Genomic DNA, 21,653 nt, shown 5'->3' with positions numbered 1-21,653 from the left:
GCGAGCAGAGAGATTCGCGCTCGCGCATTGTATTAATGTGCTTTCGCGCTACAATAATGCGCTCTCGACATTTGTCATTAAAATAACGCCATACACTTCTTCTTCGAACTGTTGCCCCCTGGCCGGCGCTACAGAGCACTGAGCACCAAAACAGCCACACACAAGAAGTTCTTCCCCCAGGCCATATCCCACCTGAACATGAACAACACATACAAATAATTGGCGTCAGGCTGTTGAATTATTAGAAAAAAAAAATGCACATTATTATGCAATTATTCCACTTATAATATGGTTACTTGGCCTGTGGCCACATGTCTACGGACAATTCTAAGCCATGCTGTTATAGAGTGACATCACATGACTAATATTTTTTGTACATTTTATACAGAAATAAATGGTCCATAATTATGAATATTGTTATAGTAATAACAAATCCCCGCAAAATACCAAATATATAAAAACATTATTGAAATGACATTTAATAAATTTAATTAAAATAAAATTATTATTATTATTACAATCATGGTCTCCAGTCAGTTTTGACCACGAACAACACTAGTGCGACACCCAAAGTAACAATACCAGAGGGTTAAAGGTTCAGGGGCAGTATTGCCAGATATTACCAGAAAACGTCACAACTAATCTGATCAAATAAACAACCTCTCACCCATGCAACTAAAAGTTACTTTAAAATACATACATGACCACATTCAGAAATACAGAAAGAACAATTTTTAATCAAAGTATAAAATGTATTTTATATTTAACTTTTTTCAAAAACAGCATTATGTACAATATTATACACAGAACTGCCTGTACACAATTTGAGTAGCATTTACTACAGCTTTTATCCACTCACAACTGTGCATAAGAATTATTGTGTATTAGAAAGACAAACAATTGCATATCAGAAAAATTACAGAAACCTTAAACATTTGTAAGCAATAAAGCATAAAGTTTTTTGACATAAAGGTCAAACTTTATTCTTGAAACAAGTTATTTCTATTCCAGTGACTAAAAGAACACGAATGTATAAAAGAATGTAAAACTTGCCCAAAGAACTGCAAGTGTTAATCAGGAAAAACATGTAAATAAATAAAACGTAACAATTTAATATTATGTTTTCAGAGTGGAATAAAATTTGAACATTTTGTCACCATGCACAAAACAATAACCTAGGCTGAACACTTTGGCAACTGGCTTTAAGTAAAGGTGGTCTAAGAGGGGGAAATCTCCTGTATGACCTGGTTTAAAATCTCATCTATGACGTCACAGTCATAGTTCACTTGGTCGAGGTCCAAGGCAGGAACAAAAGTGACCAATAAACGGGCGATGCTGCACCGCAGCTCCCTCAACCTGATGACAGAAGAGAGAGAGCAGATTTATATATGTGCATCAAAACGTGACTCCTAATGAGCATGTACAGAAAGGCCACATACCACTGAAAACCTTTGAAACAAGTCAACAAAGCTCTTACTTGGCCGGTGACACTGCGTTCTCTCCCGCCACAGGTCTTTCACTGCTCTCTCCTTCCTTTTTGATCCCATTCACAAGGTTTGCAGCTGTTCTTGCGCTGCATGTTTGTTCTGAACTAGTGTTACTGTCCTTCAGAGTCTCTTGCTCTCTTGCATTGCTCCACGCCTCTCTTTGTTTCCTCAGCTCTTCTACTTCCTTCTGCAACTGTTCGCAGTGAGCTTTCTCCTGCTCCAAGCTCTCCAACTTTTGAGTATACAATTTGTGGTTAGTAAAGAATGAAATAAAGAAAAAAAAAATAGTTAAAGCATGACTCATCAAATAATGGCCATCCCTGCAGAAAAGACCAGCTCCCCATCATGCCTCTTAAAGGGATAGTTCACCTAAAAATGAAAATTTTGTCATTAATTACTCACCCTCGTGTCATTCCAAATTCGCAAGACCTTCGTTTATCTTCGGAAGACAAATTAAGATATTTTTGATGAAATCCGAGAGCTTTCTGCCTAGGCCTGTCGTATATAATCAATATATCGACTTATCGCGCAATATAAGAACATGACCTCAATCATTTTTGGTGACGCAATATATTGCCCATTATATTTACTTAAAAATGAATGTCACCATGTTTTGTACATTCCACTTGCGCCTGTGTCTTTTGCAGCTTCTCGTACATAACGTGGTGTAGTCATGAGGTGCTAGTTCAAATTAAAAAAATGCTTCTACAAAAAAAAAGTTTTATCTGCAGACATGGCCTTGTTGGGGCAATGTATCGCACAACAAAAAGTTGTTATCGTGACAGGCCTATTTCTGACCCTCCATAGACAGCAAGCGTCCTACCATGTTCAAGTGGTTCAGCCGTAATTTTATGAAGCTACGATAATACTTTTTGTGTGCCAAAAAAAAAAAAAATTACGACTTTATTCGAGTTACCGTCTTCTGCCATTATAGAGTACCACGACACATGCGTGTGATACTGCGTCTTGTTTACAAGCAGAGGAAAGCATGCACATGTGTCTTGGTACTCTCAATAATGGCGAAAGACGGTAACTCGGGGGAGAACAATTGGTGAATAAAGTAATTATTTTTGTTTTTTTTTCTGTGCACAAAATGTATTCTTGTATCTTCATAATTACGGTTGAACCACTGATGTCACATGGACTATTTTGTCGATGTTTTTGGTACCTTTCTGGGCCTTGAATGTGGTAGGACCCTTTCTGTCTATGGAGAGTCAAAGCTCTCGGATTTCATCAAAAATATCTTAATTTGTGAAGAAAGATGAATGAAGGTCTTATGGGTTTGGAACAACATTAGGGCGAGTAATTGACCGTTTGCAAAGAGCTTGATTGACAGGCGATCTGAGTGACCAATCAAACCGCGGATATTATGTGCCGCCGCTGCCATCCGCCATCTTGCCCTACAGCTACGGCCGGTCTCCATAGAAATCCATGTTAAAACGGGGTAAAAAAGATTGATTGAATTGAGACATTTTCAATATAAACTAAATATAAAAATGTGCGGAGGGTTAAACTGTGCTGTTGTTGGCTGCCACAGTAATGGTAATAAGCTAAGGAATTCCTTTAAAGTACATGTTTTGCGCTCTATGCATGGCTTGCAGCACTTATGTTAAAATACGGAGTTAAATAATAAAATATGTTAAAACGTGTGCTCTTATCATTCTGTGGACAAAATCCCATGAACTTTGCCCTGAATTGGAGCTGTATATGCACGTGCGCTCATCTGTTTTCAATGCAGCTAACCTCGCGTCGCTTCATGTCATCTTCTCACTCGTTAAACTATGACAGGTCCTTTACTGCAAAAAGACGGTCAATTCAAACCTGTAAAATGATGAAACTATGGCACCATGTGCTTTTTAAAACCATTTTCATAGGTTTCACATTATATTGTTGGCTCGGAAAATATGTAAATGGACATGCCCAGTAGCTGCAGCTGTATCCCTTCTAGCCTTTATCACAAATCAGACAGGAGAGTAGATTAACTTCGGCGGACTTAAACTTGAAAAATGGTGTGTTCCACGGTTGAAATAAAATACTTTCTGATGTTTATTCATGTTCATTTCGTGCTTTAAGTAAATATGAAAAGACGATCGGTTCACGTGTTTGAACTGAGGCAATACAGTGATCTGTCACGACACATTAAAGATCCACAAAACGGTATTTATTGTTTGAATTTCTGTAAAAATGACAATTTATAAACTGAGAGTCCTGATACCTTGTTTGATACCAGAAGTAACCTGCACTGTCTTGTCTTTCGGTGTGTTGTTAGTTTCCTCTTTGCTCTGAGATGTATTTTTCACTGCGTGAGAACATGATTTGTAGTGCGAGAGCGGCATTGTTTGTCGGGGATGGCAACAGTAACTAAGGATGGCGGGTCTTTGCGAACGGTCAATTAATGACAGAATTTAAATTTTTGGGTGAACTATCCCTTTAACTAGTCTCACGTAGCCAGACCTTAAGACTGACTGCATCAGACGTTCAGCCAACGGTTCATGGGCGTGACGTCTGAGGCTGAGACTTCCCTTTAACTATCTTAACTAGCAAGGCTTTCATGGTCAGTCAGCTTCAGTAGTATAATGGTTAGTTCACCCAAAAATGGTGACAGAAAAAAATTCTGTAATTATTTACTCACCCTCATGTCTTTTAAAAAACGTAAAACATTCATTCATATTCAAAACACAAATTGAGATTTTTTTTAATTAAACCTGAGTGATTTCCAGCTAGGGCTGTCAAAACAAATTCTGAATTTCGAATATTCATCGAATTGAAAATAAAAATCCACATTCGAATGTAAAAATGTTGCATTCGAATTTTATGTGCGCGTCAGGCAGCCATATCAGTGGCACACAAGATGCGATGACGATGTAAGTGCCATTGCATTTTAATGTTTTTTTTTTTTAGCCTATCCAGTTGAACCCACTGGATGTGGTGTTCATTCAAATTATTGCGGAAAAAGAGAACATCAATGTGGAGATGATGTTGTTTACGTCAAAACTGAAACCAAGCCGTTCACACAACGCATATTTTGTGCATTTTCCAGAGGGACATCAATCACCGTTGCACTCACGTCTCATACAAGAGAGCCGCATGCTTAGAAAGTAGGGCTGTAACGATACATGTATTCGTATTGAACCGTTCGGTACGAGGCTTTCGCTTTTGATTTGTTGGACTAATCCTATCAACATCTGGAAAATAAAAGAACTTAAAGTGTGTGAAATATAATGTTCTCAGTGCCACTGCTCTCAACAAGGCAGCCCAAACGAGGTTTTTTACGTGGTATTTACGAAGTTCACGTGGTATTTTCTTTTCATCTTGCCTCTGAACGATGCATATTAAAGTAGTGTTCATAAGCACAGCTCTGCTTTGTTTACAGCGGTAACCCAGGAAACACTATCATTGCTGTTCATAAGCGCCACCTGCTGGCAGAAAGTGAATCTGCGTCTCATTCAGCTCATCTGCTTTTTTGTTCAGATGTTTTATGTAGTATAGTTTCACAAAACTGAAGTCAGACCATTCTGTTTTTGCTTCAAATTTTCGAAATTACACAGTCTAATTTAGATTAAAAACTTCTCATGCTACATGTATGCTGCATCTTTGTTTGGATGATGATTAAAATGCAGTGGTTGCCTCTTAATTTTTAATGGAAAGAGCAGAGACAAAGCCTTTGTTTATATGAAGATATTTATTTTATTTGTGTAACTTATTTGATTTGGGGTTTGTTTTAAAATTTCAATTTGGTTTTGTTATATTTAAATTTCACAAAGAAACGTGCAGCAATAGCCTAATAAAAGGACACCTTTTCATTTACTGTATAATGTATTCAATCTCATTTTGTAAAAAATAAATAAATATTTGTGAGAAAATCGAATCGTGAGTTGAGTGAATCGTTACATCCCTACCAATTATTATTATGAAGTTACTTTTATTATTAAATTAAAATTACAATTAATTTGCTCCGCAATATTACCACATAACTGACGCGTTGCGAGGATAACAAAATAGATAACTATTTACTTCTCAATTACCGTGTTGTAAAAAAAGGTCTTTTAAAACAGGTCTATTATACAATGAATTATATGCCTATAATTAGAAAAATATTAACACGGCAGTCATCAATAAAAATCAATGAAATAAAAAGCTTTATTTCAAGCACCGACTTTCAAAAACAACCAGTTTAACACAAAATGCATTTCTTATTTTGTTTTTTTACTATGTACGGGCCACAAGAGAAATATAAAAGGAATAAATTAAATCAGTTAGCTATATACCATTATCAGCATATGTAGAAGTAGATTCGTCTCTCGTCATCTCTGAGAGAATATGTGGTGCAGATGCCGAAAGCTCTGTCATTACGCCGTCATTCCGTTTTTACTTTCTGCATTGACTGAGATTAAGACGTTCACCGGCATAACTCTTGCGCAAAGTTTGCATGTTGCTTGTGTGATATCCATTGGCTCACCTTCATGGTTTAAAACAGAAATATTTCCAACATTGTGACGTAAGCAATTACCGAACCATGAATTTTGCGAACCGTTACACCCCTATTAGAAAGCCATGTAAAATGAATGTTTGAAGTTCAACTTTTAAAAAACATGTCTCAAGACTTTATGGCAGTTTTTCTGCATCCCGCTGCATCTCATATTTTTAAATGAAGGAAGTACTCTTTGTGATTGGTTTTCGGTCCTTTGTATTAAACTGTACATACATACATGATGCTGTTTTGTTTTTAATTGTTTAAGCAACGTAATTAATTATATATGGTTTATAAACATTATTTTAATTTAAGTCATATAGATTTGGAACATCATGAGGTTCATAAATTATGACAGATTTTTTTTTTTGGTGAACTAACCTTTAACAGCATCAAAATTGTACTAAGCTGGCTCAAAAATTCATGCTGGTCTTTTCAGCAGAGACTACTGTCATTTCTTTTTAGTTACAAGAATTTAGGGAGTCAAAACTACCAGTTTCTCACCTTAATTCTCAGTTCATTGCATTCAGTGTTGCGATTGTCCAGCTCTCTTAGAAGAAAGTCCACTTGAAGAGCCATTTCATCATCTACATTTTCAAAAATGCTCGTTGTTGATGAGTGTTCCTCATTCTTAGCCTCATCCTGTGCCTCTTTTTCAGCTTTGCTTTGCAACAACACCTCCTGTTTCACTTTTAGCTCATCCCTCTCTTGCGTAAGCTCGTTGATGGACTGGGTGGCCTGCAAGTAGAGAGTCTTATAGTGCTGTTCTTCTGATGGATCTGTCTGGATGCTCTGATGGCTGCAGTCCTTCTTTATGGTGAGATTTAAAAGTTTGATTTCTTTCTCCTGAGCTTGCTCTCTGAATTCATCTCTCTCCTGGGCTGTGGCCTCTAGAAGATCTAGCAGGTTATCCTGTTGCTTCTGTGCTTCACGTGTTGGCATAAGGTCTATTTCTATGTCAGAAAAAAGTGAGGCCTTGGAAGTTGATGTCATACCTTCCTGGTTTTCTACATCTGACTTTGCATGTTGTTCAAAACTGATCTTATTCTCCTTAGGTATCTCCTCTATTTCTTCAAGATTTGGTCTGGAAACTTTTACGCTACTATATCTCTCTATCTCCATGGGGATTTCTGTATCGTTACTTTTCCTGCTTTCCACCTTAGTAGCACTCTGTTCCATCCTTCTCGCATCATTCTCAGTCTCTTCCTTCTTGATCTCACCTTCTTCCTTTCTTATCTGCTCGTCTTTCTCCGCCTTGACAATGAAACGCTCTGTTTGGGTTGTTATGCTTGTTTGGCCACTGGAAGTCGATGCCTCCATTGTTTCCTTTCCGGTGTTTTCAGTTTCCATGGAAGCTTGATCACTGCAGTCCATATATAATCCTGGTGCATCTTCGCTTGTCTTTTTTTCCATCTTCACCTTAGAAAGGTCAAAGGGTTTGGGTCTTGGCGTGCTGTGGGTCTCATCAATAACAACATCATCGTAGTCACTGCTCTCGACATTGTTTTCATCAACTTCATTACCATCATCGTCTGCGATCTCCAAAGGTGAGGTTATGACATCTGATGTAGCTGCGGATGTTGATGGACTACCTGCTGGTGTAATGCTACAGTAGTCATGTAATGTTCTTGCTCTTTTTACAGTTTGGCTCTGGGATAAACCAAGACTTCTCTTTGTTCTGTAGAAGACAGGTTTGAAATCATGTTGTGTGCAGAAACAGAATTACGAGAGAATAAATGGAAATACATGTGTAAAAAGAGAGAAAGGAAGAATGAGAATGATGTACCCTTTCTGGATGCTCTGATGGCTGCAGTCCTTCTTTATGGTGAGATTTAAAAGTTTGATTTCTTTCTCCTGAGCTTGCTCTCTGAATTCATCTCTCTCCTGGGCTGTGGCCTCTAGAAGATCTAGCAGGTTATCCTGTTGCTTCTGTGCTTCACGTGTTGGCATAAGGTCTATTTCTATGTCAGAAAAAAGTGAGGCCTTGGAAGTTGATGTCATACCTTCCTGGTTTTCTACATCTGACTTTGCATGTTGTTCAAAACTGATCTTATTCTCCTTAGGTATCTCCTCTATTTCTTCAAGATTTGGTCTGGAAACTTTTACGCTACTATATCTCTCTATCTCCATGGGGATTTCTGTATCGTTACTTTTCCTGCTTTCCACCTTAGTAGCACTCTGTTCCATCCTTCTCGCATCATTCTCAGTCTCTTCCTTCTTGATCTCACCTTCTTCCTTTCTTATCTGCTCGTCTTTCTCCGCCTTGACAATGAAACGCTCTGTTTGGGTTGTTATGCTTGTTTGGCCACTGGAAGTCGATGCCTCCATTGTTTCCTTTCCGGTGTTTTCAGTTTCCATGGAAGCTTGATCACTGCAGTCCATATATAATCCTGGTGCATCTTCGCTTGTCTTTTTTTCCATCTTCACCTTAGAAAGGTCAAAGGGTTTGGGTCTTGGCGTGCTGTGGGTCTCATCAATAACAACATCATCGTAGTCACTGCTCTCGACATTGTTTTCATCAACTTCATTACCATCATCGTCTGCGATCTCCAAAGGTGAGGTTATGACATCTGATGTAGCTGCGGATGTTGATGGACTACCTGCTGGTGTAATGCTACAGTAGTCATGTAATGTTCTTGCTCTTTTTACAGTTTGGCTCTGGGATAAACCAAGACTTCTCTTTGTTCTGTAGAAGACAGGTTTGAAATCATGTTGTGTGCAGAAACAGAATTACGAGAGAATAAATGGAAATACATGTGTAAAAAGAGAGAAAGGAAGAATGAGAATGATGTACCCTTTAGGAGTGGAGAGGGACATGACATTTGAAATCACTGGCATGCTGTCCGAGGGGCTAGAAGCTGTTCAAACACAAAATATTAATAACATAATTTAGATTCTGGATCAAATAAAAATGCACACACAATTTGGCCTCACCAGACTGTGAAAGGGTCATTGAATTGAAACGGCTCATTGCTGTCAAAGAGGTCGTAGGTGATCTGGGTGAGGAAGGGCCCTAGGGAAACAAAAGGGAAGACCAAGACTTCAAAATGTTCTGGGAACTTATACTTGCTTAACTAAGCTTTGGTTAAAAAAAGCAAAAACTTACTTTTTGGTACATTTGACGCACAAGGTCAACTTTCCTTTTAAGATTCTCGTTCTGTTGAAACAGCACTGCATTTTTCTGCTGTTCCTGCCTCAACCTGGCTTCTTCCATCTAATTACAAACAAGAGAAAAGACATCTGAATAACAAGCAATACCACCACTGGATGGAGAAATCCAGAAAGATTACCTGAGAAGATATTACCTGAGTTCTTTGCTGTTCCTGCTGTTTTTTGAGGTTTCTTTCACTGTGGCAACATAACAAAGAACATCAGTGTCAGACTATATCACCTCTGGACACCTAGGTATATCAGATTTATTTTCTTAATCTTATCACTGGCTTATCTTAATAATTTTCTGGGTAATACAATCCATTCACATTCAGATAAAATGAATAAACAGTTGTAACACATTTTTTCACTCACTGCTGTTTGTATGTTTTCAGGCAGTCTGAAGTTTCATCTTCAGAATCTTCAGCTTCTTCTGGTTCTTCACATCGCCTGGATGTAGAAAGAACAGTTGTTTGAGCTACGACATGTTTAGAGTTTTGCACGTACACACACACAATTACATTTGCTGATAAATATCACCGATATCTAATCTACATTGCATGTTTAGACAAATGATACTGTACATTGCTCAAATGCACTGAAATTAATTTTTGTGTTTTCACACATCATGTCTGTTCAAAGATGCAACCCCATGAGGAAAAAAAAGGTAAGATGGTCATAGGCTGCTTTGTTGAAAAAGAAGAAAGTCTGGTTCACACCAACGATAACTATATTAGCATCCATACCAATGGATGATAATGTTCAGTTTATTATAATAAAAACCCATAACCAAACACTTATTACCAATTAAATATAATACAATGTAATATACTACAGTTATGTAAATATAAAAACTGTTGAGTTACCAATCCATTAGTAAAACCATGGGTGTAATTCATTAAATTATGATGATTAAGTAATTGTTATCATTTCAAAGGTCTTGAAACAAAATTTTTTTTCCTGATGTTAAAAAGTCTAAGTGCATTCCTAAAAGTTAGCAATTCAATCTCTTATTTGACCAGTAAATATTCTCTAAAATGATAACATCCACTTCTAAAAACATCACCAACTAAAAATAGCAAGTACCATATATTTTTGCCTAGCTATAAAACAAAAGGTCGCTGATGATTTTGATTATTTTTTCTTCCGTGCTCAATTCAGCAATCATTAAAAGGACACAGGGCCTGTCCATATACCCACACTTGTGGTTTTGGCCACCTGAGAGCGTGTGCACACAACAGGAAGTAAATGTGCACGACTGTCCCAGGTCTTAGAAACACTAAAGCACAGTGCCCTTAACGTACACTAAATCCACACTGCTTCAGTGCGGTATTCGAGGCTAAGCGTATCCCATCATGCATCATGTTCTGGAAATAAATTGTGAGACTTTTTGCTCAGATCCCGTGAGATGTCACAGAGACCATTCCAGTGCAAATTAAATATTAATAATAATAAGATATTACATCCATATTGTCGATCCATATTGGTGGATGAAAAATAAAACTGCAAGTCATTTGTAAAAGAAATTGTTTTGCTTTTTTTTCCAACAGACAGTTAAGATAGCTAGCGCATGGTACATTTTTGTCATACCAATTTCACAGCATGTACCCACAGTCACAAGACTTCATCTTCCCTTTTTACTGAGCCTTGGGCTGTCACAGAGACATGTGATTTCTCAGAACATCCATTTCAATGGTATCTCTTCTTAAACAGCTTACAACTGCTTTAACTGTAGGCTAAAAGTCACTACTTCTATAATTCTCCTAGGACCTATTCTCCTTTTTCTTGAATCCTGCTGGAGGTAAATCATTTTACAAGCTAAACAATGAAAAGCCAGATTAAACAAACCTGAACTGGGGGTCTGGATTTAATCGACAGAACCATTTTTCAGGGAGCTTATTCATGTCAATGCCATCTGGAAGTTTCCTCCATTTCAGACAATAATCACACTGAACCCAGTTCTGATCAGGACGCTTCCTTTATGTTAAACAAAGAACAAGGGTTATATATGGAAAAAGAAAGAAATGAAATGTTTTGAAGTTGCATGCGAGTGTATACTAACGGGATATCCTCCATAGGTACTGTAGTGTTTAATCCCTTCTTATGGCAGATTGCTTTCCAATACTCTTCCAGTTTCACACCCAAAGTGTTCATGGTTTTCCTGTGTGGACAAATAATAAGCAGCTTAGACTGCTATATTATTGATTTTTTGTTTTAGAAAACAAAATTTGCTCCTGAAAACTTGTAAAATTAGTTATTAACTCAAATAGAAAAGAGCTCGTTCATTTAGTTCAACAGTCCAGTATGAGAACAGAACTTAACAAGGGTTTGGGCAATTCTTGTAATTACCTGAATTGATTGTAACCCTGCCTGCCTCATCAAAAACCAAACGCTGAATTGCAAATGTGCTCACAAAATAAGATATTCATAATTAGTCAAAACAATTTAAATGCAAATATTTGTTATACAGTTAACATCAGAATTTATATAATGTATTTGACCATATACAGTATGTATACGGTCCAGACAGTTCTATATGTACTAACACACGTGTCAAACTCAGCTCCTGGAGGGCCACTTTCCTGCACAGTTTAGCTCCAACCAACTGCAACACACCTATTTGGACGTTTCTAGGGCTGTGCTCAAAATCACCCCTTACACCCTCATTCACTATTCCCTACATTAGTCCACTAATATAGTCCAGTTGAAAAAGTGAATGAAAACGAGTGAGCGAATTCAAGACCCTGAGTGTGTCTCTCTGAGATGAGTAAGAGAATTCGGACAGTGAGTGCACTGGAGGTGCAGTCACTTTTGCATAGTTTGTGCTTGGTAATCTTAATCTTAATAGTTTCAATAATAATCTTTTGAAACTAAGCACACTGGCAGCTCCAGTAGTAATGAAAAGATTTATCTCCAATTTGACATTTTTATCTAAAATTCTGGAAAACGTTGTTGCGGCTCATGATCATCTCTCAGTGAATAACCTATACAAACAATTTCAATCAGGTTTTCGTTCCTATCATAGTACTGAGACTGCCCTGTCAAAATTTCTAATGACTTATTGGTAGGGTCTGACTCAGGACAATATCTATATTCATTCCTCTTGATTTTTGATTCATCTCTCTGGTCATACTCAATTTGTTCAACTAGACCAGTTTAAATCTAAGTCAACACGTATTACTACAGGTGTCCCACAAGGATCAGTTCCGGGCCCTTTGTTATTTATCATTTATTTACTGACACTTGGAAGCATTTTTAGGAAATATGCTATTCATTTTCACTGTTGCGCCAATGACTCCAAGCTCTATTTATCCTCAAAACCTACTTCTGAACTTCCTTCATCCTCTATTTTTAACGGTTTGTCTGAAGATAAAGCTTGGTTTTCAATTAATTTTCTTAAACTTTACAGTAGTAAAACAGAAATATTTCTCTGTGCATCAATGTATTTACAATAGCTCTTTCAATGCAGGTTAAGAGCTTGGGTGTTCTCCTCAACAATACTTCTTTTAATCTTTTGAAGCAATACTTTTAATTTTAATCTTTCAATACTTTTAATCTTTTGAAGCACATATTAACAAGGTTACTCGGACAGCTTATTATCACATACGTAACATTAATCACCTCTGCCCAGCACTCTCAACAAGGAGCACTGTCATTATGGTTCACGCTCTTGTCACTTCACGTATTGACTATTGCAATGCTCTGTTTTATGGTCTCCCTCTTAAACTTTTACACAAGTTACAGTTAGTACAAAACTCAGATGCACAAATAATTACTAGAACTCCTACTATGGAACACATATTTCCTGTTCTTCAAAAACTTCCTGTTAAACAGAATACTGAATTCAAAATGTTGCTTCTTGTTTATAAGGCATTACATAGGTTAACCTGGCTTCTTCTTTCTTATCTGAACTACTTTCAACATATACTCACTCTCAAACTCTTAGATCCTCTTCTACATTCTCTTTAGTTCTTCCTCAGATGCATTTGGCTTCTATGGGATCTTGAACTTTTAGCTATGCTGCTCCTCATCTGTGGAACTTGCTTCCACAGAACATTCGTAATAGTGACTCTCTCCCTATTTTTAAATTTTGTTTGAAAACACATCTTTTTAAGCAGGCATACCGGTGATTTTTTATATGTCTCGTGATGATGTAAAGATTTTAATGCTGGCTTTGAATTTTATTGTTGCTTGTTAATTGTTTTCCATGTTTTATTTGCATGTAAGGTATCCTTTAGTGTCACAAAAGGCACCTATAAATAAGATGTATTATTATTATTATTATTATTTTGAACTCTGTCATGGAAACGAGCATGTAAAAACCTTAATTACACTGTTTAACAATCAATTAAAAAGAAATGTTATACCTGTTTGATATTACGCAGTACCCACATTGGACAAGCTGTTTGAAAAGTGGATGGATGGATGGATGACTTAGCTGCATACACCATCTTCTGGCGAGACACAGGTATTCATTCGGCCCAACCCTCACAGTGCATTATGGCTATTCTCTAGCCATTGAGTGTACATTAGTTGTACAATCCTTATTACGGTGCAATATGGGATTGAATAACTCAATAACATCCACTATGGTTTCGGACACCACTACTAATGACCATTCCCTTAAATAGTGCCCTATTTTAGGGTATAGGGAGTGATTTCGGACACAGCCTAGCATTACTAAAGACTTTGTTTAGCTGGATCAGGTGTGTTTAATTAGGGTTGGAGCTAAACTCTGCCGGACAGTGGCTCTCTAGAAGCTGAGTATGACACCCCTGTACTAACAGAAAACAATAATTGTAAACTTACACTTAAATGGTTCTAAACTAACATTACAATCCACCTGTACAGTATTACTCTCACCTGTACTCTTCTGTGTAGTCAAAGTCCTGCTTGTTGTGTGTTGGCTTAAGGAAGTTGCACTCAATCACTGCAATGACTCCCACTCCTTTTTCATTTGCCTAATTGCAAAATCAAGATTGAAATTGCATTCAGATACTCCAAGTAGCAAAAATAATAAACTATAAAACATTACTTTGTCACACTAAAGTACGTGGCAAAGGAGGTGTTTAGGCACAAAAAATTAAATTAAAAATTTAAATAATTACTTTGGTTTGACATCCAACACGTTCATAGGCTTTGATGAGCCTGTTTTTATGGTACATCATGACTCCATAATGGTCTTTGCTCTTTGTGTTGTAGCCAAATATGATGGGAATGCTTTCTCTCTGAGAAGAAAAGACTTAAGGAAAGCTCACTATGTAATGTATGTATTCAATGAGTGGGTCTGTCAAGTTGCTTTCATGTTCAAAAAACAAATTATTCTGTCTTTCATTAAAAAGTTAACACCTATTTTTCCAATAACTAAATTTCAAATAGTTATGATGTATAAGGTTTTCTTTGGGAAACAGGAAATCACATCTTGCACCTATATGATTGGTTGGATACATTTAGAAAGTTGGGTTTGTATTTATCCTTGACAATGTTTGCTAGGCTTTTAGAGATCAGCTGGGTTTTCACTTTCTGTCCACGAATGATGATCTGCATTCTGGGCTTCAAGTATAGGATACTACAGTATGCCTACAAAAAGAGAACATGAATACAGACACATACAGTATTACTGTTATGCTCTGTGAACTGTAATGCATAATGAAGTAGACACAACGGTAATACAATATGTAGACTGCAATGTGTTAGACCTTCTCAGCACAGGAGTGTGAAGTACTCACCTGCAGGGAGAAGTCGCTCTCTGGGCTTGACTGAAATGAGTGAGACGGTTGCTTGTATTTCTCCTTTTCACTCTCATATACTTCAGATGGAATCTGGATGTCATAGCGGTCTGTGTCAAAGTCAAACTCAGATTTATCTGTGGATGTTCTGTAGCAGAAAAAAAAACATTTCCTGAAACATTTAATCTATCCATTCCTGGGCCTGGTAGCTCAAGAGAATGGCACTAGCAACACAAAACACTGCTCTGATCTACAATATCAGCAGATCTTTTGATTCTCACTTGCGGAGGTTCCAGATGATGATTCGTGTTCCTGTGGACTCTGTGTCATAGAGTGCATTGATGGCATTGAGCTCACAGAGAAGCTCCGCCTCCGTCTGGAACAGAGAGTAGCGCAGGATATCTTGAAGACTTGCCGCGTGTTGTGACTCAGGTCGGAGTGAGAGGAAAGGTCAAGGATACAGACATCAAATTGAGAATATAAATATATGCTGAAACTCTTAGCTAAAAAAACTTATTATTAAACTATATGTAATATCTCTCTAATACCCTCTTCATCTCTTATATCATGCCAAATATTCTATTATATCCTATGTAGTCCATTCATTTAGGCCTACTCTTGTCTTTGCTTATTAAGAAGGTAAGGATATATGACTGTCCGATGCGTTTGAATGAGACAATGGGTACAATGACATTCTCCACATGTATCTCCTGAAGATACGTCTGGGACAGAAGGCCCACACACATGGACTCTCCATTCTTGGAAAACACAATGGTGTCCTTTCCTAAGCGCATGGAGCCAGACTTGAATCCATTGCCGTAGAGGCCCACAGGGACATGGCCGTTTATAGTCTCCTTGTCACTGAAGCCAAAACTGAGAGGCAGAGGAAAACAGTATGTTATATAGTAAAACTTTTTAAAAAGAAATTAATACTTTTATCCAGCAAGGATGCCCTAAATTGATCAAAAGTGAGTTAAAACTTTACTATGATACAAAGAAAAAAATCTATTTCAAATAAATGCTACTCTTTTGAACTTGATTATTTACAGTTCCAACAAAAATACTAAGAAGCAACTGTTTTCAACACTGATAATGGGAAATGTTTCTTGAGCACCATATTAGCATATTACAATGATTTCTGAAGGAATTTTAATATTATTTCACAATATTACAGGTTTTACTGTATTTTTTATCAAATAAATGCAGCAAGAGACCGAAAAATGTTTTAAAATCTTACTGAACATTGGTAAGTGTATATATACAAAAAAAGACATTTAGAGTGTTACAAAAGCATTCTTTTTCTTTTTTAAATAAATGCTGTTCTTCAAACTTTCTATTCATCAAAGAATCCTGAGAAAATACACTTTCCACACTTCGTTAACAATTAACTATTATAATAAGAAAGGGCTTTTAAAGGGTTAGTTCACTCAAAAATGAAAATTCTGTCATTAATTACTCACCCTCATGTCGTTACAAACCCGTAAGACCTTCGTTCATCTTCGGAACACAAATTAAGATATTTTTGATAAAATCTGAGAGCTCTCTGACCCTCCATAGACAGCAATGCAACTGCAACTGAGTACCCCAGAACGTAATCAGCATTGTTTATGTGCAGCATGCACGCGCTGTCTACCGAACGTAAACAACGCTGATTACGTTGATTACGTTCTGGGGTACTCTCCAAAATGACGGAAGACGGTAACTCTAACGGTAAATAATTGTTGAATAAATGATGTTATTATTGTTTTCTTTGCGCACAAAAAGTATTCTCGTAGCTTCGTAAAATTACGGTTGAACCCCTGATGTCACATGGACTGTTTTACCGATGTCCTTGTTACATTTCTGGACCTGGGAACATTGCAGTTGCATTGCTGTCTACGGAGGGTCAGAGAGCTCTCAGATTTAATCAAAAATATCTTAATTTGGGTTCCGAAGGTGAATGAAGGTTTTACGGGTTTGGAACAACATGAGGGTGAGTAATTAATGACACGTTTTTTTTATTTTTGGGTGAACTAACCCTTTAAGTACCAAAACAGCATATTAGAATGATTTATTAAGGATCATGTAACCCAAATGTATGTTAGTCAACATTGGTTTGTGTTCTCACCCACCTGAGCATTTTGTACATCTTATCGTAATTCATTCCTGCTCCATTATCCATGAAAATTAGACAGTCTTGACCTCTGATTGCCGTCCTATCAATCCAAAACTGTTTGGCACTCACATCTGGGTCGTAAGCATTGTCTAAGGTAGAAAATATATATGATCAGATTATGCATATTTATTCGACTTTGCACTCAAAGTCTCTACTTTGCTCTCTACTGAGGTAGCGCTGAACACTAATGAAACATATTTAGTCTGTTATTTCCTTATTTGCCCCTGGCTAGCTGTCTTTAGAGGGGTCATATGATGCGATTTCAATCTTTCCTTTCTCTTTGGAGTGTTACAAGCTCTTGGTGCATAAAGAAGATCTGTAAAGTTGCAAAGACTAAAGTCTCAAATCCAAAGAGATATTCTTTATAAAAGTTAAGAGTCAGCCACGCCTACCTAAAACGGCTCGTTCTAACACGCCCCCACATACCTACGTCACTATGTGGGAAGATTTGCATAACGCCGCCCAAATGTTCACGCAAAGAAAGAAGGCGTAACTTTTATTCTCGCTGTAGTATTGTTGTTGCCGCCGCCATGTCGTGATGGCACTGTGTGATTCATTGTGAAAGCAAAACTACTTTGTTTGGTTTTCCAAAAGAGGACGATATCTGCTCCGTCAGGCCTAGAGCTGATCTGTGCTGAATCTACGCATTTCAGAAAGGCGGGGCATAGAGGAGAAACAATAATGTACAGTATGTGGAAAATAATGTGTTTTTTGAACCTTAAACCGCATAAACACATTTCATTACACCAAATACACAAAATAATGTTCTTTTTAGCAACATCATATGACCCCTTTAAGCAATACATCAGATGCAATAAAATTACTCTCATAATTCATTACACACAGTACAAAATGTCATCAAGCATTCCCAATATAGGCAGGGATATGTTTACGTGGGGAAACTAGGTTACAAGTTCATAGTAATCTAACCCTTGAGGGCACACATCCATTGTTCCAAACTGCTAAACACATATTATCACAATGAGCAATATCAGAAGATATCGATAGTTTCGCTCACCTATCAGCTCTGCAATAGCACTGAAGGGCCAGGTGTGGCTGGTGGAGTTGGTGTGAAGGAACTTTGGATTAAGCTATAAAATGATCAAAGACACAGGAAACTTTATAAGTAAAACACTAAAAATTAATTTTATGAAACTATGCACTGTTTTATAAAGCAGTGGATCTGGTCATCTGACATAATTTTTTCTTCATATTATCAATTTGTGGGTTTAAACATTATTTGTTTGTCCTCCATTTTGGCTTGATTTAAAATTCTTTAGTTTGGCGTTTTAAAAGAACCTAGGTTTTATTTCATTATGAGGGTATTTTTTAAAATCATGATCTTTCCTTAAAACACTTCATAAATCATAAGATTTTAATGAGTCTTGTTCAAAATGGTTTTTAAAAAAACACATAAATAGACAGAAGTAAAAACTTACATTTTTTATTAAGAACATTTTTACTGATGATGCATTAAACCTTCTATGAGAGGCCCGCCATGAGCTTAGAAGGTATTGTGTTGATAAGGTACATATCATCAGTATCTCTACTTTTTTTACTATCATTTCTAATACCAGATTTCCAAGGTGGGCCAGGTTTTGACAAAGTGAAAGGTGATTTTCAAGGGTGTTTTTTCACAACATGAAGATTTTTACGCAGAACGTAAAGAATTTACACAGAATGCTGGACTTAACAGAAAGTTTGAAGAATAGCTTCTTCTCTTTTGTATAATATATCAAAGTCATGTATCTATAATATAAAATGGCACAGTTAAACTCTGCATCAAAGTAATATCTAATTTGAAAATCACCTAGGACACAAAGTCCTTTGAAATGGTCTATTTAAAGAGTTATAACTGGCACCGGGGTCTGACAGATAATGTACTGGACTATGAAAATACAAAGTTTGAAAAATGTTAGTTTATCATTTCATTATGGAGCCGCTGTTTCTCAGCTATTTTTAAGGGTGAGCTACAGACCACACTAAAGCCAGGGGCTGATGGACTAAAGACGCGAGCGTCGCGTCTTTAAATTGGAACGAATGCATAACTGGATTTATGCTGGATTAGGCATTTCAATTTGGCAGAGAAACGAAACTGAAAATAATATCCGATTTTGAGCTTTTCTGATAGGACGACGAACACATACGTCACAGCAAAACAAACGCATGATCCTGACATTAAACGATCATATACCGTTTTCAATGCACTGTGAAAATATAACGTTATGTTGTTCATTGTTAAGGTGAAAACAGAGTTTATTTAAGATGACATATAGTTCGTCAGCCTGTCAATGACATGCTAACAGTGTAAGAAATTGTTAACGTGTAAACTTTTCAATATATCTAGTACCATTACATAAATGAATGAATGAATGAATGATTGATGCATTTATATAGCACGTTTATTGTGTATTGCTGTACACCCAAAGCACTTTACAATCATGTGGGGGGTCTCTGCTCAACCACCACCAGTGTGCAGCATCCACATGGATGAGTCATTACATTTCTATTAGCACGGTGTTTACTAGCACGCGTTAATTACACATGTCGAACAAAGAAATGTATTAAATATTCATACCGCACTGAGCGGGATTCCTCTCTCCGTTTGCACAGCCATCCTTGATATGAACAACCCCGCGACGATACAAAACTTCTAGAGACGTGCCTCCGACATCCGGGAGGACTGACCATAGTCGTTGGACTGACAGACAGTATTTTCAAAATAAGAGCTCAAACATTACATACATTGAATTAATATTAATAATTTGACAATATCCACAATATAATTATAACATAATAATTATATTTGCATTTATTTCATGTATTATCCGTTTAGCTATATATTAGTCTTTCAGTTATCTTTTAAAAGGACATTTTGTCATTTTTAATGAAAAAGCACATATCATGTCAAATGAAGTAACTCTTGATATTTATGACTAATAAATATAGGATTTTTAAAAATTGCTTTTTGAGACTTTTTTTTTTTTTTAAAGATTAAGTTTAACTCATGAGTATTGAAGATGTCAAACAAAGAAAGTAGACTTTACTCGATGGCATTTTGTGAGATTACATTAGATAAGATGGGGACTGGATACTTGCACTTTAAACTAGATTTCTCCTTTTTATTATCCCGGACATAGGTTCATTATTTTTCATTGACATTCACATAAATTAAAAATATGTATGGATTAATTGAGAATTTACTTTGGATATCCAAGATGCACCTTGGATAACCTTTTTTGTACACTTGTTTTGTTCAGATATTTCTTTTAATTTTTCTGAATTATTTCTTCATAACACCAACCGACTGTCGTACTATTATTTTGAAAGGAAATCTGAACGAGATCTATCACTTCCGGTCTGGAACTGCTTTAACAGAAGTAGATATTACAAACAGTACTGGACTAAACTAATTGACCGATGCTTTCAAAACAGTCTCGCATTTAACGACTCGCTTTTAACATATGGTGAATGCAGCAGTCTTATAGTAAATATTGCGATAGTTGTCGAAGATGTTAGGATTGGATCTGTCAACTGGTGAGTAAAATTTGTTACTATTTTCTTGCAAATGTAAAGAGCAAAGCAGTAGTGATGGCGAAGTGAAGCGTTCTGAACCAGCGAAGCTTTCAACACAATTGTATCGGGAAAAGGTATATTACTCGAAGCTTCTCAAAACGGGTTATTCTGCGGCCATCTAGTGGTCATAAAAACGACTAACAACTTCCAAAGTGTTATGTTCCATTACAGCCGCTGGTTTCACATCTGGTTCTACAACTGATTCTGTTTTATTATATTTTATATAAATAATGTTTATTGTCCAAGTCATTCATTTGTGTCGGTGTACTGGCACTAAAATAAGTAAAATAAATAAAACATAAATTCATAAATGAAATCTATGATCTGTTTATTTGAACTCTGCCTCAGTCCTTAGACTGTTATTTCATGGCCAAAGTTCATTTTGAGCTCAATATATACATTTCGATAAAATAAAAAATGAAAGAAACAATGCTAACACATTAAAATGTAACAATGTAAAGGAAACAGCACTGAGAATCGCTTCGTTTGAACCTGAACCAGATACTGAAGCAGTCACGTGGTTTTCAGGCGAGTGAAACTTCGGACGTCATAGATCACGTGCTTTTCTCAAAACGAATAAAGCTCCGATACAGTGCTTCAATGTGAAATGTGTTTTTTCTTTTCTTTATACAAGCCTCGGAGCTTCCGTGTTGAACATAACATCACTACAAAGCAGCAACGTGTGTTAAAGGGATAGTTCACCCAAAAATGAAAATTTGATGTTTATCTGCTTACCCCCAGGGCATCCAAGATGTAGGTGACTTTGTTTCTTCAGTAGAACACAAACTGAGATTTTTAACTCCAGCCGTTGCAGTCTATCAGTCGTATAATGCATGGCAATGGTAACAAAATCTATGAGAGTAAAAAAAAACCATGCACAGCCAAATCCAAATTAAACCCTGCGGCTCTTGACGACACATTGATGTCCTAAGACACGAAACGATCGGTTTGTGCGAGAAACCGAACAGCATTTATATAATATTTTACCTCTAATACACCACTATGTTCAACTGCTTTGAGCGCACGCACGGCATCCGGTGCGTGAGGTGTGTATGCGCTCTGGCGTAGTTTACGTTAATGGGTGT

The 21,653-nt window shown here is 36.8% G+C and overlaps 2 protein-coding genes across 2 annotated transcripts in view; one reads left to right on the top strand and one right to left on the bottom strand.

The window, feature by feature from the left end:
- Positions 1-950: 950 nt before the first annotated feature.
- Positions 951-19,665, bottom strand: LOC107668843 (MORC family CW-type zinc finger protein 3-like). Its single transcript, XM_016460857.1, has 20 exons — positions 19,571-19,665; positions 18,011-18,083; positions 16,949-17,081; positions 15,487-15,710; positions 15,119-15,275; positions 14,838-14,985; positions 14,557-14,688; positions 14,217-14,336; positions 13,972-14,069; positions 11,171-11,269; positions 10,957-11,085; positions 9,484-9,558; positions 9,264-9,306; positions 9,065-9,172; positions 8,893-8,971; positions 8,753-8,816; positions 7,784-8,644; positions 6,463-6,775; positions 1,478-1,719; positions 951-1,356 (listed from the first exon to the last, which is right to left on the bottom strand). The coding sequence occupies exons 1-20, from the start codon at positions 19,607-19,609 to the stop codon at positions 1,218-1,220; spliced, it is 3,276 nt and encodes a 1,091-aa protein (XP_016316343.1). The 5' UTR covers positions 19,610-19,665; the 3' UTR covers positions 951-1,217.
- Positions 19,666-20,327: 662 nt separating this feature from the next.
- The window catches only part of LOC107668853 (COMM domain-containing protein 6-like), a 9,086-nt gene continuing 7,760 nt past the window's right edge, over positions 20,328-21,653 (top strand). Inside the window, exon 1 of the mRNA XM_016460873.1 lies at positions 20,328-20,529. Within this exon, the coding sequence (XP_016316359.1) occupies positions 20,505-20,529 (25 nt within the window). The 5' untranslated portion in view covers positions 20,328-20,504. The remainder of the gene's footprint in view (positions 20,530-21,653) is intronic.

Source organism: Sinocyclocheilus anshuiensis, unplaced genomic scaffold (genome assembly GCF_001515605.1).
Source record: "Sinocyclocheilus anshuiensis isolate Anshui unplaced genomic scaffold, SAMN03320099.WGS_v1.1 scaffold136, whole genome shotgun sequence".
Lineage (NCBI taxonomy): Eukaryota > Metazoa > Chordata > Actinopteri > Cypriniformes > Cyprinidae > Sinocyclocheilus > Sinocyclocheilus anshuiensis.
This window is presented reverse-complemented; position numbering and strand designations above follow the sequence as displayed.